The sequence below is a fragment of the Zootoca vivipara genome, chromosome 11 (assembly GCF_963506605.1).
Source record: "Zootoca vivipara chromosome 11, rZooViv1.1, whole genome shotgun sequence".
NCBI classification, from domain to species: domain Eukaryota; kingdom Metazoa; phylum Chordata; class Lepidosauria; order Squamata; family Lacertidae; genus Zootoca; species Zootoca vivipara.
The window spans coordinates 60,893,271-60,911,384 of NC_083286.1; the positions used below are offsets into that span (position 1 = coordinate 60,893,271).

The window sequence follows — 18,114 nt, forward strand, 5'->3', positions numbered from 1 at the left end:
GCAACCTGAATCTTGGGGCCTGTCCCACACAACTGGGGCAACACCCCACTACCAAACTTTTTCAATGCCTGATTTGAGTTCAGTTAGGAGCCACTGATCTCAGTAGAAGCTGCTATCTCCACTACCACAAGGGATAATGGAAACAATAGTAGAATTTATCTGTGGAGTTCATATGGGGACATGCTGTGTTGTCAGTGATCCAAGCAGCAGTGACTCTGTGATTAGATTGTTGGAATTGGTTTTAGATGTATCAAGTCACTTTGAGCAGAAAATGAACTGCTGGTATATCTCATGCATAAACTACCACCCCCAGGTATAGAAGGTGAGATCTGATAGTAAAGCCCCGATAGTGTCTCTGAATTTTGACTGCAAACAAGCACTCGATGGATGAATCTGGAGCAAAGCCCTATGGCTGACTATGTTTTTACACCCGAGTTATAATGTAAGCCCTTACCTATCGCTTTCCTAATGACAACAGCTTGGCTCTGGCATTTCAAGGGAGGAATCAAACAGCTTTGACAAGAGACACTTCATTACTAAATGAGACATTGAAGGGAAGAATGCTGCAACAATATGAGGTGCGGGTTTTGGCAGCAGAACCAAAGTAAGTTGCTGCTGATCAAGTGCTCTGTCTGCATCAGTAAACTTACAAGAGTCATGTGTGGATCCTGCAGCCACAAACTGCTGCAATGGTCAGAGCACAGGGAAATGTGATTTGCTGCTGCTGCTGCTGCTGCTGCTGCTGTGTGTGCGTGTGTGTGTGGACTGGCAGAAAAGCCTTTCTACCATTTCCTCCCTTGAGGGAGGCCTCTGCTGCTGGACAATTTACTTGAGTTGTGATCAGGATGTTGTCAGCCTCTCATATCTGCAGCCAAAAGCAGCTACTGATCCTGTTGCACATCAGTGTTTGTTTCTGAGCAGCAGCTGCTGCTGCTATTTAGCACTTCTGCCATGCTGTGAATTACTTTTGCATTCAAACCAAGTTACATTTTATCAGAATACTGAATTTGACACAATTTAGACCTCTGTGCAAGTTTTGCTCAATTATATTTTTACTTCAATTAAAAATTCAGTATAAAAGCAACATGCATAATACTCATTCTAAGTGAATTCACATTAACATACTGACTGACTCTTAAAACAAGGAACTTTTAGAAACATGTCCATGTATTGTAGTGCACAGCTGTAATGTAATGCCACTCAGCTAGATCCTCAACCGTTTTACTCATTGGTTAAGTTGTACCTGAAAAGCAGGAACTGTGTCCCTGCTGGGTTTATACCTGCCAAGGAACGTACCTGCACCGGGGCTTAATGTCATGTGCACATGATTTCCTTTAGGGGAGAGAGCAGTGGGAAAGGTCAAAGAGCTGCTTCTGCTGCTCTGAATGTGACATGGTTAGTTGGTGCTTGGTATGTGGGAAAGGGAATGACCAATGTTGCAATAAGGACAGTGCTGTGACCCCTGAACTGTTGTGTTGAAGTCACAAAGGTCAAGCCAGAACGGGGTGAGATTAGGTTGTAGCATCTTGTGAAATAAGGGTACACATGTAGTCTGGAGGCACCACCCAAGTGGAAAATATTGCTGCCTGACTGCTAAGCTTCCAACTTAGAGTAGAACCCTGTTAATGGATACAAAGCCTATCTTTCATAAGTGATGGGCTTGACAGAGTCAATCTCAACTCCTAACTATGCTGTCTCCCTGACGCATGGAAATAAATTAAGAGCACCTATAGTGATGTGCAGCACTGTGTTCTCCAAGTAAGGCAAGGTTTTAAAGGATACTGGCTTTTGCTGCCCTATGCTCTTGTTTGGGGTTTCAAAACTTCCAGTATCACTTTCTGTGAATCCTTTTAAATTTTGTTTCTCTCCACCATCTTGGAAAAGCCTCTTCCTCTCATTCACAAGACTAGTATGCTGCAAAGCTATTGTCCATAATGCTTGCATCATCTTTGGGGCTGCTGCCATAAACCAAGTATTCACTTATTTTTGTAGAAGTTGGGTTGGGTTATGCTCATTCAGGCTAGTGTTGATGGCTTGATAAAAGTGGCTTGGTTCTGTCAAAAGTTCCTGCTTAGAAATCTTGTCTAGCGAGACAAGAGAGCACCAATTTCACAGAGCTGTTGGGCACATTATGTTTATGACAGTCATGTAAAGGCTTCAGGGCACCATGTCACCCTGCCTCCCCACTTGCAGTCTGACAGCTTGCTTCTTCTAACCCAGGGGTCCCCAGACTACGGCCTGGGGGCCGGATGCGGCCCAATTGGCCTGCCAATCCGGCCCGTGACGACGCACGACGCCCACTCTTACGGCGCGCAGCGCGGCAGGAAAAAAGCGCCGAAAATCCTTTGTGCGCATGCGTATGGGCCTCTCCCGACCCGGAAGAGGTCATTTCTGGTGCACTTCCGGGTCGGGGGAGGCCCATACGCATGCGCACAACGGATTTTCGGCGCGTTTTCCACCCTGGAAGCGCGCACTCCCCCGCCCGCCGGCCCGCACAGGCGCACGCTCCCCCGTCCTCCGGCCCGCCGCGCGATCGGCGCGGTGGGAACCGGCCCAAACGCCGGTAAGTCTGGGGACCCATGTTCTAACCCATCTTCGTGAAGCTCTTGAAGGTCATGTGTGGACCAAAGTGATCCCCACCCAGGCTTGACTGAAATCAGGTGTTATTTAATTTAGTGCCTGCCCTTCACACTAAGGTCCCAGAATGGGTTACAACAGTGTAAAATACAACATCAAAAACAGTTTTAAAGCTTACAGTCAAAAAAGGATACAACCGTAAAAGAGTGAATCCTGAAAATAAAATGCAATTTTGAAAGGGCAAATCTGAAAATATACCTTTTTAGCCAACATACAAGCACCTGGTGCGCAGGTGGCCAAGGCACGAATGTAGAATGTTTGGTAAATATGGCTGAGGGGAGAAGAGAGGGATAACTACAGGAATGTGAACACTCTTGTGTCCCTAATCTGTAATGCTGCTAAGCAGGTCCACTGGCTCTCTTGATACTCCCAGCTGCCAAAGCAGCCTAGCCATGCAGGGCTTTGGTAGTAGCTAGTACCCTTTCTCAAAGGCTACACTGCCTGAGAACAGGACTAGTTCTACTAGACTACACCTGGCTGGGGTTTCTATTGTTTTTTGTCAGTACGCAAAACTGCCATAAATGTGAAGTTGCCTGAGTGATGGCAGGAGAAAAGGGATCACTTTATCCACTTCTCTAAGTCTTGCCACAGTGGTCAAGTATTTAGATGAATGGCAGAGCACACAATCTGAACTTCTGCTGAGTTTATGCTGCTAAAGTTAAGCCTCAAGTCTTCAAGCACACGCCATGCAGAAGACCCAAACTTTTGGAAGTCCTCACTGTCTTGAGCTGCTGGTCACTGAAGGTGAAATGCTTCAGCGCAGTCCTTGCCCATGCTGCTATTTCATAGGGAAGTTGTCTGGTGCCGTCCCACTTGCAGGAGCAGCTAGAATAGGCTGCAGCTGGCTTCGCAATCTTTGGATGCATTTGGATTTCAGCGCCAGTATTTCATCTAGTTGCGCCACAAAGTCCTCGAAATCCTAGCAGAGGGAAAATGGAGCCAGTAAGGAATAAGGATGGGTGTGCTAAAGATCATGAACTCTACAAGTGAAGGGTATTTTTAGTATCAGAGTTGCAAGTTGCTTGCCCTGCATTTTTCAATGTTTGCTGAAGGGGCTCGCCTTCACAACCCCAGCAGACTGCACACAGTATGCAGCTCTAAACAACAAGAGATGAACCATGGAGAAATAAACACGGCTGCTGGGGGGGGGGCACTTCAAAGAATATTCAAACACAACTCACCAGCTCTGACATCTTACTGATCAAGCCCTCTTCTTGGAAACAGAGGGCTGCCATTTCATCCAGCTGTTCCTGATGGATTTGGAGCACAAACTGCCTATTGGGCACAATTAAAAATAAAAAAAACCCTGGTAACAAAATTGTCAGTGTTGCCTCACTGCAAATGTCAACTCTAAGATTTGGCCTGCAAAAGCTAAACCAGCTCGCCAGGCCCATTCTGCAGCCATCCTGACAAACCTTTTTCTGGAGAAGGGGAAAGCTGAGGACACATGGTATGTAGCCTTTATTTAGTGTTTGAGCATTCAGAGCATGTCACTCCCATTCTCAGTAATTCTGACAGCCACCCAGTCTAATTGTCCCTATACTGTAAATGACAGGTTGAGAGACCATGGTTTGCCTAACGCTGCCTGCAAGGTTTGAAGTGGGAGCTTCTCCACAGCTCACCCATATTTTCATAGTTGTTGCTACAGAAATGGCCGTGGCTTTTGCTCTCTGCAAAGGACATAGCCCTCTGATCTACCCGGTGGCTAAGATGTTTTTCTACCAGCTGCCAACCATTGTAAATGGGAAGTGGGGTGGGGGATAGAATCCAGAAAACTCACCTTCCTAAAGCTTCCTTATACTGGAGTGAGCTTGGAGATAAATCCTGTGGGCTAGAAGAATTCAATGTGTTCTTTGGTGACCTGGTGTTCACCTCTTTGGAGACAACCCCGGAATCCTCTTCTGCATTGTCTGAAGATGTGTGCATAAACACATTTTGAGAAAATTCATTCTTAAGAAGCCCCATTTCGTCACTACTGAATGTCAATTTGAATGCTTCCTGCAAATGGCCAAGTTCCAGTTTCCCAGATGCCAAGCTGGGCTGCTGTGTGATGCTCTCCCCAGGGAAGTCCTTCTTCCCTGAATCATTAGAGATGGAGAGTGCCTTTGAAATGGAGGTTTTCCTCTCTGTATCAGTATGTTTGAGCTGTGTCATAGACTTGGAGCCATCCTCTTTCCCCAGGCTGAATTGCCCTGAACAGCTCAACGAGGCAATCGTGGTTTCTTCAGTGTCTGCATCATACTGTGGGCTGGTCACATACTCACTGACCTGCAAGTTACTAAGGAGCAGGGTGCTCCCACTGTCTCTGTGTGGGGAGAGGAGATCCACCAAGCCTCCATCTCTGGGCAAGTATCCACAAATACAACCATACAGTTCACTCAAGCCCAAGGGAGAAGAAATCTTTGGGCTCTGACAAGGCTGCGAAAGCCACTCAGTCTTGGCTTGCGGCGAAAGCACCAAGCCAACTTTTCTCCAATTACCTGTTTTATATAGGCTGGGCGCAGGGGATGCTTTTTCCCCATGAAGGTGCCTGGTGCCCTCATCCCGTTGCTTTCTGGAGCCAAAGGGTTTCTTTTCGACAATCTCCTTCTGTGGAGCCTTTCCTTGCTGCTGGTGGGAAGGGTTGTCTTCTGGATTGTGTGTTGTCAAAGAGTTGAGAAGGGTTACAGCCAAAGGGGTCATCTCTCTAGCAGCAACATCCACTGAAAAATCCAGAGTCCCACAAAGGCCTGTTCCTGTTTGGAGATTTTTCCCCCCTGCGGTTCCTGAAAGAGGACCATGTCTCCCTTTGAAAGAGTCTTCCAATAGACCGCCCACAGCACAGCTTGGGGATCCCAAGGTATGGGCCGAAGGTGGGCTTTGCATTGCCTTTTCTGGCCCAGGGAATTGTTCATCAGAGCAGCTTACAGGTAGATCTGCACATCTGAGCTCTTTTTGCCCCAGGAGCGATTCTTCGGTGCTTAGCCTGTCGCACACAGTGTTGTCTTGCGAGCAGTAAGGCTTCTCTGGCACGTCATTCTTTGGAGAAGAATTGCCTGCCGAGGTGTCCTCTGTGCTCCAGTCCGGCAGATTGCTGTTGCCTTCCTCACAGCTCATGCACTCCTCCTCTGCCCCTGGCAAGGCTGTGCCTTTACTCTCAAGTTCGCACGGTTTGAAAAGCAGGTCTTGCCCGCCCTGGACTTCCTGCCCTTCAGCACATTCTCTCTGATGAAGGAAAAATGAACCCCCCTGGCTGCATTCCCTTAAAGCTTCTGCCTCCGGCTTCCTCCAGCTGGGGCCGACGGAGAAGGAATCCTCGCTGAAGTCGCTGTCCTCCAGATCCTCCAGCTGCATCGTCTCATCACGGCACTGGGGAGGAGATGCCAGAGCCTGGCAAGGGGGCTCCTGCTTCACTCGGATCTCCTGAGGCATGTACTGGGCCAAGAACTTCTCCAGGGGTTGGTAGTTCAGCTTCTGCTGCAGAATAGGAGGCTGCTGGAACTGCTGGTGGTAAAGGCGGAGGTGTTGCTCCCGGTCTTTCTGGTGGGGTGGGGGCCTTGTCCATGCTGCAGTGCACTGCTCTGCAAACACTCTCCCACCTTCCTCTGGGCGGAAGGTTGGGTGGTCCATGTCAGCAAGGGGGAAATCAGCTCTGGGAATAAGCTGTTTCTGCACAGGTTGGGCTTTCAAGCACTTGGCTCGAGGTCTGTTGGCTTGGCCGCTTTCTCTCCTGGATCCAAAGTCCTTCCCAACGAAGCTGTTCCCAGGATGCAGCAGCGAGTCTTCTGTTGACTTTTTGGCTGCTGGTCCTGCCCTCTGAATGCCTTTAACTGGGCTGGTGCGGCCGAGCCACAGAGCACCAAAATGGCCTTTGCGGGCCTGTCCTTTTGGGGTAGAAGAGAAAGGAGGGTGCAGCGGGTGAAACGCCAAAGATGAAGCCTTCACCTTGGAAGCTGTAGGTGTTGGGGGGTGCTGCAACGCCAGCTTCACTTTCTTAGGAGAGCTCTTTTCTCCACCTTGCATGCAAAGAGAACTTTGAATGCGTTTGGGAGATACGCTGCCTGGTGTTCGCCGTCGGTGTGCAACAGGTGTGCAACATTTCAACCCTCTCTTCAACTCTTTCACCCTGGGAATGAAAAGGTTGACATTAGGGAAAGAAAGGCTTTCAAGCCCAATGTTCAGGTTTTATTATCACGTAACGTCTAGAATGTCACTAGTATTTACAAGCGTTCAGGGCCCTTCATATACATTACCTCCTTGCAGGCCTTACAGCAACCATGCAATAAAGATCATAGCCCTTCTCAACACAGCCACTTGCTCAGTTCTGGAGGCTCCCCAATTTGTAGTGCAGCCCATTATGCACAGTACCAGACGAGCTCTTTCTGTGGGCAGTTTTAAGCAGTATTTACCCCGCTGCAGTTCCATCAGAACCAATGGCTCTACACTGGCAGGAGGGATTTCCACAAATCTTTCATATCAAGATACACGAAAGTGGAACCCAAATGCCCTTATTTAGTTTCTGCCAGATTTCTTCATCAGCTTGTGAAACACATCGTCCTCTAAGTTTATTTCTTAGAAAGCTCTTCACAGGACACAGAGAGAATAGTAGGACCCAAATATGGGGTAGGAGGGGGATACTTTGCCAGGGTCTGGGGGGGGGGTCCAGTCAGTGGGAGAGGGTCCCTTTGGTGGCAAGTCAGGGGGACAAAACAGAAATGAGACTAAGTTAGCAGTTGTGCTTGAGGATATTGACACAAGCTTTATTCCCTTCATTTGTGTCCATTTCAGGTGTTCAGATTTGTAAGATCTGAGGCTGAGAAGAAACAGCAATCTTAATCTATACTGGTCCAGGCCGTCTGCTAAAGCAGGTCAAAAGTACATAAGAGAGGATTGGGGTGAGGTAAAGTCACCCCTAATTGGACTCCCACACATTGGGGCTTGCAGGGTAGATATGGACATGTCTCTGGTTGGGACAAAAATGCAGAGAGGAGGTAACAAGACTGACTTGCTAGGCACTTTCCACCTCTCTCCTGTCAAAACTTAGAATCTGCATATTCTTTGGGAAAATAGGAATCTGGGTGTGTGGTGAAGTTCTTTTAAAAAATAAACGCTGCTTCCCTCTTTGTTCCTAACTCTTCACTTGTTCTAGTTCCCAGTTTTTGCTGTGTGTTCCAAAGGCCTCTTAATTTACCAAGCAACTCTTCTCTTTAAAATTCTTCAAGATCTAAGCTGCAGCAGAGCTTTTCCTGAATTCCCCAATTCACCCTGCTTTTCCTCTACTGTCACTAGATCCTCACTGCTGACTGCACCTCATGTAACTACCAGCCCCTTGCTACAGATTGTATCACTTCATTATTATTATTATTATTATTATTATTATTATTATTATTATTATTATTATTATTTGTCTTCTTCTTTCTTTGCTGATCACTTGTAGCCGAGTAAGATGATTTCCCATGATAACAGTCTAAACAGTGAGTCTGTGGAGGCAATAGTTTCTGGGCGGAAGTTGATCACAGTGAGGGTTTGCCAAATCTGCCTTCCTCTTAGCACATTTCTCCTTTTCATCCTGAGTTTGTGTTTCTTCAAAGTCCACAACACCTTTGGTAAAGGCTATTCTCCAGCTGGAGTGCTCACAGGCCAGTGTTTCCCAGTTATCAGTGTTTATGTTACATTTTTTAGATTTGCCTTGAGAACATCTTTAAACTTATTTTGTTGTCCACTGGTACAGTATTTCACTTTCCATTCTTAAGTTGGGAATAGAGTACTGTAGTTGCTTTGAAAGAAAATAATCAGGCATCTGAACAACATGACCTGTCCAACAAAGTTGATGTTGAAGAATCTCTGCTTTGACACTGGTGATCTTTGCTTCTTCCAGTACACTGACATTTGTTCGCCTGTCTTCCCAAGTGATGTGTAAAAATTTTCAGAGACATCATTGATGGAATCTTTTGAAGAGCTGGAGATGGCGTTTATAAGTGGTCCATGTTTCACAAGCATATAGTAAGGTTGGTAGTACAATAGCTTTGGAAACAAGCATTTTGGTTTCCCTGCGAATGTTCCGGTCCTCAAACACTCTGCACTTCAATCAGGAGAAAGCCGCACTCGCAGAGCTCAGGCGATGCTGGATTTTGGATCAATGTCGGCCCTTGTGGAAAGATAACTGCCCAGGTAGGTAAAGTAGTCGACATTTTTCAACATTACACCATTAAGTTGGCTTTGTCTTTCTTTGTACAGCACCCAGCACACTGTCCTTTGTCAACAGAGGGTTCTTCAGCTTTGACCTCGCTGACACCCACTGCCAGTCCTGGGGGGGGGGGGGAAGCAGGATGTAGAGCTAGACAAGCATCCCCAATAGAATAGTGCCATTCAAGTAGGAACTCTGGAGGATTTCTAATAGTTATAGCTGGGAGGAATGGGGTGTGTGCACGCAAATTTAAACAAATACATATACATTTATAACTATCTGTTGAAATCACTTGCTTCTTGCAATAGATCAAGCCACAGTTAAGCAAGTTAATTTGGCTAGAAATATTCAATCCACCAGTCACTTTAATCCACTAGCTAAATATAGATTCTAGCATCTAAAACAAGTTCAAGACTCCAATGAATATCTGAGCTGCATTTTTGTTTATGTTTCCGGATGGCAGCCCAGCTTTACAGACGTCTTTATCACTGTGCGATTCTTGGTAATTTCAGTGAAGCTTGCAGTGTGAAAAGTTCCAGATGGATTGTGCCATTCGTCTTGTTTCCCATGAAGAAAAGAAGCTGGCAGCGTGGCTCAGATCATGAACCAAGGCTGGTCATCAGTCTAAACCATGGATTGATGGTAAGGCCAGTAGCTCATCCCTTGGAACTGGAGGGACGGGAAGAGCTCAATCTTCGACCCACTCTTGACAAGAAGTGACAGCTAAAGATAGGAACCAGCAACACATCACCTTATTAAGTGAAGCTAGGCAACAAAAGAAGAAGAAGAAGAGTTTGGATTTGATATCCCGCTTTATCACTACCCAAAGGAGTCTCAAAGCGGCTAACATTCTCCTTTCCCTTCCTCCCCCACAACAAACACTCTGTGAGGTGAGTGGGGCTGAGAGACTTCAGAGAAGTGTGACTAGCCCAAGGTCACCCAGCAGCTGCATGTGGAGGAGCGGAGACGCGAACCCGGTTCCCCAGATTAGGAGTCTACCGCTCTTAACCACTACACCACACTGGCAAAGGTAATATTTGCATCACAGCTGCACAATCTGGAATCTCACTGGGCCCAGGAGTGATTCCAGTGAGTCCATTTTGGTTCAGTGCCACCACTTACCTGTCTGCATAGCGCAAGGTGTTTAAGGTGTGCTCAGTCGCAATGTGGCTGGGGGAGACATTGGCTATCATGCAGGTCTTGGAATTGCCAACGAAAGAATCTTTCAGGACCTTGAAGGGAGAAGGATGGAAGCTCTTTAGCCCAAACACATTTCTAAAGATTGTTGTTACCCACTCTGAACTAAATAAAGCGGAACTAAATAAATGATGGTAACTGCTTTTCAAACATTTATATGCTTATATCCCACCCTTCCTCCAAGGACCTCAAAGTGGCATACATTTATTCCCCTTTCCCATTTTATCCTCACAGCAACCCTGTGAGGTAGGCTAGGCTGAGAGAACGTGCCATTAAGTGCACCTGAGTCTTAGCCTGATATGTACACTACTCCTTACCTCAACAGGATGCCTGGGATGTAAACCAGCCAATCCAAGGTTTCCTCCCGCCATGGAAGTCCAAACTTTCTTGGGGAAACGGTTTAGATGGAATTTATTCCAGATATCCAAGGAGACCACATTTTATTTTGCAACTGTGGGGATCTGGGATTCTGTCAGGGAATCTACAGCATCCTCACAAAACTACAATTCCCAGAGCTCACTGAGGAGGAAAACGCCATTTGAGAGTTTAAAAACAAAGAGAGCACAGAATGGTGCTTTTTCCCTGTAACTTGAACCCATTCGTTAATAGTTACAGGTAGGTAGCCGTGTTGGTCTGACGCAGTCAAAACAAAATAAAAAAATCCTTCCAGTAGCACCTTAGAGACCAACTAAGTTTGTCATAGGTATGAGCTTTCATGTGCATGCACACGTCTTCAGATAGATTTTTTTATTTTGTTTCCATTCGTTAATGTTGCTTTTCTTCCCATCCGCAAACCCTGGAGTAACGCTTGTTTAAAGCAGCCTTTGGGGAAAGTGTTCTGGTGTTGACCTGGGCCTTACCTGAGTGAGTTTGCTTTGCCTGAAGGGAGTGTGAGCATGTTCCTGATCCAGGGCGCGGATGCACTCTTTCAGCTAGAGAAAGACAACAACAGGTGGCCTCACACAGTGAGTGAGTGTAAAAATGCCAGCAAACAGGGTTGTTTTTTCACAAAACCACACTTTGCTCTATAGCAGAGGCTCTCAACGTATTGGATGGGCCTTTGTAAGCAGAGGGATATTGTCAGTTCCTCCCTGGCTCTACTCAAGATTGCACTGACTGGAGCAAGCCTCAGAGTAGCAATCTTTAGGTCAGTCACTAGTGCTTGGGACCATGGAGCAACCGTCTGTTTCTTTCCCCAGTGGTTTTTTTTTTGCGGGGGGGCGCTTATGTTATACGCCCATTGCCCCTAAAAACCAAGGGCAAGAAGGTTGCAAACTTCCCTTTTCCGTGTTACATGCCTAGACAGTCTTTCCTTGGCACAAAAAAGCCCACGAATACAGCATTTCAGGATTTCTGCTCTATGTGATCATAGACCTCTGTTGAATGAGGCCACTGCTTCATCTAGCCTAGTTTGGTCTCACTGACAGTGACACTCCGAGGCAAAGGTTCCCCCCACCCATCTCCTCTTTCAGCAGGTTTTTTTTGCAGCTGTTAGGAAAAGACCCGGTTCATAATCAGGTTCTGAGTCTTCTTAGAAGGTTCAGGATTTGTCCTTTTGACTATGCAATGCAGCCAATGAGATTTGGTAAAGTGATAACATTCTGAAGCCAAATCAACGTTAGGGCAATGCATTCTGTCCTCATTCTGGCACCATCTGTCTTATAAAAAAGGGAGAGAGAGAGAGAGAGAGAGAGAGAGAGAGAGAGAGAGAGAGAGAGAGAGAGAGAGAGAGAGAGAGAAGAGAGAAAGAAAGAAAGAAAGAAAGAAAGAAAGAAAGAAAGAAAGAAAGAAAGAGTACCCAGCAGAAGCAAAGAGCATCACTACTTTATGTCCATGGTGGAGGATTATTGCAAGCCGAAAACAGGATGTGACATTTGTGAGGGCCCACTGGGGCTCAATCTTTAACGTCTCCTGTTCCTGCACCAGCATCCAGATCTGGTACTCTACTAAACACAAGCGGCCCTGCGCAGAGTTCTCACCCCAGAGACAATTCCATCTTCTAAAAAACCACTGTCAAATATTAGGAACTTCAAATAATCTCAAAAGAAGCACAATTCACACCAACTTACAGCCAGAAGACTTTGATTTATTTCTGCACCTTCCATTTTCGTCTGCCGGTCGGAGTCCCTGGCATCCGCAGCTCTCTCGCTGCCAGCCAGGTCAATGAAGGAGATCCTGGAAAACCAAAATCATTTTAGCGCAACCTTATCCATCTTTTAATTAATTAATTCTTCCAGCGGGTCCAGAGCGAGGTTTTATCCTCAACACCTAGAGACGGGCTTGCTCGAAGCCATTTAAGCCAGCTTTTCCACCTTCACTAGTGCTGCCTTGGGCCTCCCTCCTATTGTCACTTAGCAAAAGCCATTCCATCAGGCTACCTGAGCCATTTCCATCCCCAACCAGTCAACCTAAGAACGGTAAGCCCTAAGTGGCTTATGTCCAAGAGAACCTCCAGCACCAATCTGCCCAGTCAGCAAGATCTGCGGTATGGGACCGAACCTTTTCCATGTTCCATCTCTAGCTGGGGGGGGGGCTGACTACTCAGGAGAACAGAGGTCTTCCTGATGGCTGAACTTAAATGATGGAATACCTTGCCCACCGAGCTGCATTTTGCTCCCTCATTGTTCTTTCTTTTTTTTTGCCAGCTGGTTAAAACTTTCCTACAAGGAAATTGTCTTGCTAGGCTTAGAAGTAGACCCTCACCTCAGAATGTTTATTTTGTTTCATTTCTTTTATGGGATTTCATTCTTGTTGTAAACCACCTTAAGTGATGCAAGTACACTGGAGGGGTTAGGTGTGCATTTTTTAACAAGCTCTTCACCAGGAGTTTCCTATCAGCAGAGCACATACACTCTCCACATGGCGGCTGCATTCTGAGAAGAGGCCTGCAAGGCTCATTGCAAGGTCTTGGAGGCAGAATGGAATGTTTTCAGCCTCTTTACTGCTCACCTCCCAAACACTCTGTTTGCTGGATCCTTAATCTGAATCTGGATAATGGCATGGGAACGGGAGGAATCCGAGTTGACTCCAGTTGCTCCGGTACTGCGCTCTTTTCCTCCTTTCAGAATTACCTGGAATGAAGGAGCAAAACTAAGACTAGGACTCCCAACATAAACCCCACAGTGAAACTGCATATGTACTAGTACAGTCCAACCAGCCCCAGATGACTCAAGGGAAACTACGCCACTCATTCAGAGAGAGGCAAAACTCCAGCATCATTGGGCATTTGGGAACTTTATACTCATATTATATTAGTCTTTTTATTTTTATACTGTAGGAACACAGCATCTACTTATGCCACCTTTTGTAAATTACTTTATTTTGCTTATTATCTGTTTGATCCTTACTCTTTTTTTTTGTTATTCCATATTTGAGTTGTTTCATCTAGTGTTTTATGTTTTTACCTTTATATTTAAAAGCCCAATAAAAATTACTTTAAAAAGGAAATTCAATGTCCTTGCAACTTAAATGTCTGATGGCAGTTTGATGGCAGGTAATTCCCACCCCCTAAATATTTCCTTCCATCATCACCAGCATTGCCACAAAACCAGGAGGCAGATATTTAAGCCCAGCAACTTGTGGAGTCCCCATCTCTGCCACAAGGTCCTTTCATATGGCCCATTTATCACTATCTGTAAAACTCATTGAAAATCCTACCCATGTGCAACAATCACTCACTGGAAATGAGCAAAGCAAAATGTATTTCGTTAATGCTGGTCATAAGCTGGACAGTTTCTCTTCTCACCCCCCCCCACCCGAAACTATACATTCCAAGCATGCCAAAGGATTTAGTGAGCCAGAAAGTGAAGAGGCACACAATCAGTTCAGTGCACTACGAAAGGCCAGCTTGCTCATCTGTCTCCACAGCCAGCAGCAAAGAAAATACTGCCAAAGTAAACAGCTGGGCAGGCGAGGGGGTGGGCAGATGGGATGCACAGCAATATCAATTTCTGGTCAATAGAACCAAAGAAGGAATTGGTGCCAGGGCTGAGACCCTTAGTGTTAAAATTTTGCAATATCATTTATACATCTATTGCAGTGCACAAAGTAGGCTACTTTGAAGCTCCTATCAGCACAAAAATATTGGGGGTGGGGTGGGAGGAGGGAGAGAACAACTGCACTGTTTGAAAGCTGAAAGAACCAAGTCGTGGAAGTTGCTCAGCACTGAAAATTGTTGTAAGTTCGAGGCAGGATGGGAGGCACTGCAGAACAGGATGGCCGAAGTAAGTAAATAAAATCCTCAGAACTCTTAACCCTAAAGTGGGGAAAGAAATTCTTGTAATGTCATTAACTGGGCTCAGAGGTGATGAGGCCTATCTAAATCATATCTAACTTTTGTTTTGGTTCCTTCTAGTACGCCGTATGTTTTTTCAAGGGAAATCCGTTTTTTAAGAAAACCCGTGAGTCTTAAGAATCTAATGAGGGGAGAGAGAAGAAATAATCTAATGAGAGCCCAGGTGTGTCCAGCATTTTCCTTAAGAAAATGCTTAATGAGAACAATTGGCCACATCACTCAGTATACATCCTAAAACATCTAATGACCATTACGTGGGGCACAGTGGTATTTCCATGGTACCTGCACCCTCAAAGCTTAATAAAATGTGTATGTCTAGGTGGTAATAATTACCTCTAGTAGCAGGCCGACGGTGTTCACTTGGACCTCACGAAGCCCGACTATCTGCACAATATGCTTACTGTCTTCCCTTGCAAAAAGCCTGGGGTGGAAACCACATAGATTAGTTGTGAAAGTGCTTGGGGGTAAAGGTTCAACAAATGCCCATTTTTAATTTTCAAAACATGAAATTTACTTTTAACACCCACTTCCAAATAGAGCAGATTACAATAAGCACCCATTAAATAATTCAATGTAACAACAATCAGAAAAACAACAGAGTCCAAGGAAGGGGCAGCGGAACAAAACTCAAACTACAGAATTAGCTCATAATGCTAATTTTAACCATAAGATCTGGAAGACAAATTATTGAGCTGGCTCCTCAACTGTCACAGGATGAGTGCCATTTGTGTTCTCTTGGAAAGCGTGTTCCAGAATCGAGCTGTCATTACACGAAATGCCCTATTCTAAAAATCTCTGAAGGGGAGGGGCACAAGGAACATTGACTGATGTTTGGACAATGATCTCTGTAAACGGAGAGGTTCATATGACAGAAGTCAGTGTTTTTAATGCCCTGGGCACAGGACATTTGGATCAGGAATGGGGAACCTGTGGCTCTCCAGATGTTGCTGAACCCCAACTGCATCAGTCTCAGGCACCATGGCCGATTGTCAGAAATTATGGGAGTCATAATCCAGCAGGTTCCCATCAATAACCTGGCCATGATATTCCAAACCAGCTCCAATATCCAAGTAATCTTGAAAAGTGGAACCATGTTACCAAGTCCATCTCTTTCCAAGAAATGTTGCAACCATTGCACCAAAGTTGGTTAAAAGGTGCTTCATGCCAGACCACTGTTCTACACATAATCAAAGAGAGCCAGCGCGGTGTAGTGATCAGTGTTGGACTTGGGAGAGCAGGGTTCAAATCCCCACTCGGCCATTAAGCTCCTGGGTGACCCTAGGCCTGTCACTCACTCACTCACAGCCTGATCTACCCCACAGGGTTTTCGTGGGGATAAACCAGGGAGGAGGGGAACATCACCTTGAGCTCATTGAAGGAAAAGTGGGATATAAATGCAATCAGTCAAGGCTGGGTCTAACTGCAGGCTTTGAACTTGTCCCTCCATGAGTGCAACACCATCAGTCACAGGATGAATACTTCCTTCCTGGCCAGCTGAGGCACCCACCAGCAGCACCTCCACCTTGCCTGGTGGAGCTTCCATTTATTAGCTCTCACCCAACCCCTGACTAACTCCAGAAATTTGGGGCATCCCTGACACACTCAAATTAGATGAACACAAGAGCTGAGCATCATCAGCATGCCGATAATTAAGATCCCAAAGGCCTATCTAGCATAAAATCCTGCTTCCTCAAGTGGTCTCAGCCAAAATTTATTGATGACCTCACTCACTGGTTGAAAAGCATGACCAGCAACCCTTATGTAGAAATGGATCCCACCATGAACAATGGAAAGTAAGGCTCCACAATTCCACGTCCCCATCCTCACCCAACCCTGTCAACAGTGGGATAGCACCAGCCGCCCTTGAAACACACAGCCATTCACGGGAAATTGGTTTTATTTCAATGCACAGTCCACCCCATTCTGAAGCAGAATTGATAGCTGAAACTTCCCAGCAGGAGCTCCTCATTTCATTTCACACTTGAAATCGCAGGGGCAGCAGACACTGCTGAGTGTGTCGGCTTAGAACAATCAGGAGTGGGGGGAATTAATTTATGTTGATATTTAAATTCTCATCTGCCTGTTGCAGAATTAATAACCCAGAGAGATGATTAAGTGTTTGCAGTTCTCCATCCCCACAGAGCCCCCACGAAATAGCGCTCTCGACACCTCTACGCTAGAAAGCACTCCCTGTACCATGCAAACATCAACACATCACTCAGGTCACCCTGTTAAAGGAAGGATAAAAGCTGACATGACTGAGCCACACAGGAGATGTCTCCATTCTGGAATTTACTGAAAAGATAAGATCGAGTTACAGCAGTTGCTAGAATGGTCACACACAAAAAGGGGGGTGGGCTTTTAATGCTTTTACTGAACAAACTATATCAGCAACTAATTTTATGGGAAGGAAGGGTCAGGCTCCATTGCCCCCTTCCCTCAGTATGGACTGACAGCAAGCCCTGCTGTGTAGCCCTGGCAACAGAAGGAGCAGTAGATGCTTCTCTGGGGGCAGATTTGGCTCTGGGCGTCTAGCTACCAACTTCTAAACTGCACACTTATGAAACTACAAAATCAACCCTCTTTTAGGCAGACTGAGCAAGCTGCACAGCTCTTGGGACAAGACTTTATTGTGCATCCCTTCACCAAAAACACAACAATAACCCACTTGTCCCCAGATTTCTCTGTTCCAAGCAGCTCTAATTCTGTTCAGCTATATCTGATTTACTGCACTTGGTTTCAAAAGCTGTACTCTTGTATTTTAAGCACCTCTTCCTTCCATTTAGCAGGTCATAAAGCTGTCCACAGTAGATCTCATAAAAGCTGATCCAGACATGGAGGTCTTTTGTAGTCTGAGATGCTTCTAATTGCCTGAAGATATCGTTAGCAGCCAGGGCGTAGAGTCCTGGGTTTTGGTGAGTGCCAATCATCGTATAGGTCTTGCCAGCACCCGTCTGCCCATATGCAAAGCAAGTGGCGTTGCCGCTGTAACAAAAGAGAGAGAGGCATCTTTTAATAGAGCAGCTTCTATTAGCATGTAAAAGACTATGGTAAAACACACACTGAATGCTTGCCCAAAACTACATCTGTGGAGATATGGAAGCAGCCTCCAAGAGATCTCCTGATGTCCTCTCACATCCTGTTTAGAGCTGTCGCACATAAGACATTCTCAAAAGGCTTGACTGTAGAGAAGGCAACAAAGCATATGGAAGAGCCATCAGTGGGTAACATCATGTACAGAGCTGCTACGTGAAGTTCACTGGCTTTACAACAGAACCACCATAAGCTAAAAGAGCTAAGATTTTCTGCCTTCAATACTAATGCAGTCCTCCACCTAGTAGGCTAACTGGGGCAAGGATGACACCTTTTAAAACAGTCCCCTGGACTTGCTTGCCTTCCTTTTGATTCCTAGCTTGCATGTTCTCCAACACAATGGCTCCATTAGGAGCGGCTGTCACTCCCAGCTGCCTCAAAAAGAACTCCTGCATGATGCCTCTGTGGCTTGGGCACAGCATGCGGCACTCTCCATTAAGCTGGCACCATAATTGATTATGTTTACATTATTATGGTGACAAAAATGTGGAGTTTAGTTTTTTTGTGATATTCAGCTTGGCCCAATAGTCAGTCTAAATAATCAGAATAGCCAGATTGGAAGATGGAGAGAAGGTATTTGGTCTTTTTGCTTTCTTAAATATGAAAGTGTCTTGTGTCTGTGTGTATGTACAGTTGAATGGCAAAGATAAAAATATTGATATAGAAGTGAGCAGTATGTTGCATCCTAAAAGTACCTTCATCTAGTTCACTTTGTCTCAAAAATCAT

At 45.7% G+C, this 18,114-nt stretch overlaps 1 protein-coding gene across 1 annotated transcript in view; it reads right to left on the reverse strand.

Moving 5' to 3' along the window:
• Positions 1–2,451: 2,451 nt before the first annotated feature.
• KIF24 (kinesin family member 24) overlaps positions 2,452–18,114 on the reverse strand; it is a 31,120-nt gene continuing 15,457 nt past the window's right edge. Inside the window, exons 5-13 of the mRNA XM_035100873.2 lie at positions 17,064–17,279; positions 14,628–14,715; positions 12,950–13,071; positions 12,070–12,175; positions 10,861–10,932; positions 9,926–10,035; positions 4,418–6,742; positions 3,819–3,912; positions 2,452–3,556 (exon numbers count right to left, since the gene is read on the reverse strand). Coding sequence (XP_034956764.2) covers positions 3,416–3,556; positions 3,819–3,912; positions 4,418–6,742; positions 9,926–10,035; positions 10,861–10,932; positions 12,070–12,175; positions 12,950–13,071; positions 14,628–14,715; positions 17,064–17,279 — 3,274 coding nt within the window. The 3' untranslated portion in view covers positions 2,452–3,415. The remainder of the gene's footprint in view (positions 3,557–3,818; positions 3,913–4,417; positions 6,743–9,925; positions 10,036–10,860; positions 10,933–12,069; positions 12,176–12,949; positions 13,072–14,627; positions 14,716–17,063; positions 17,280–18,114) is intronic.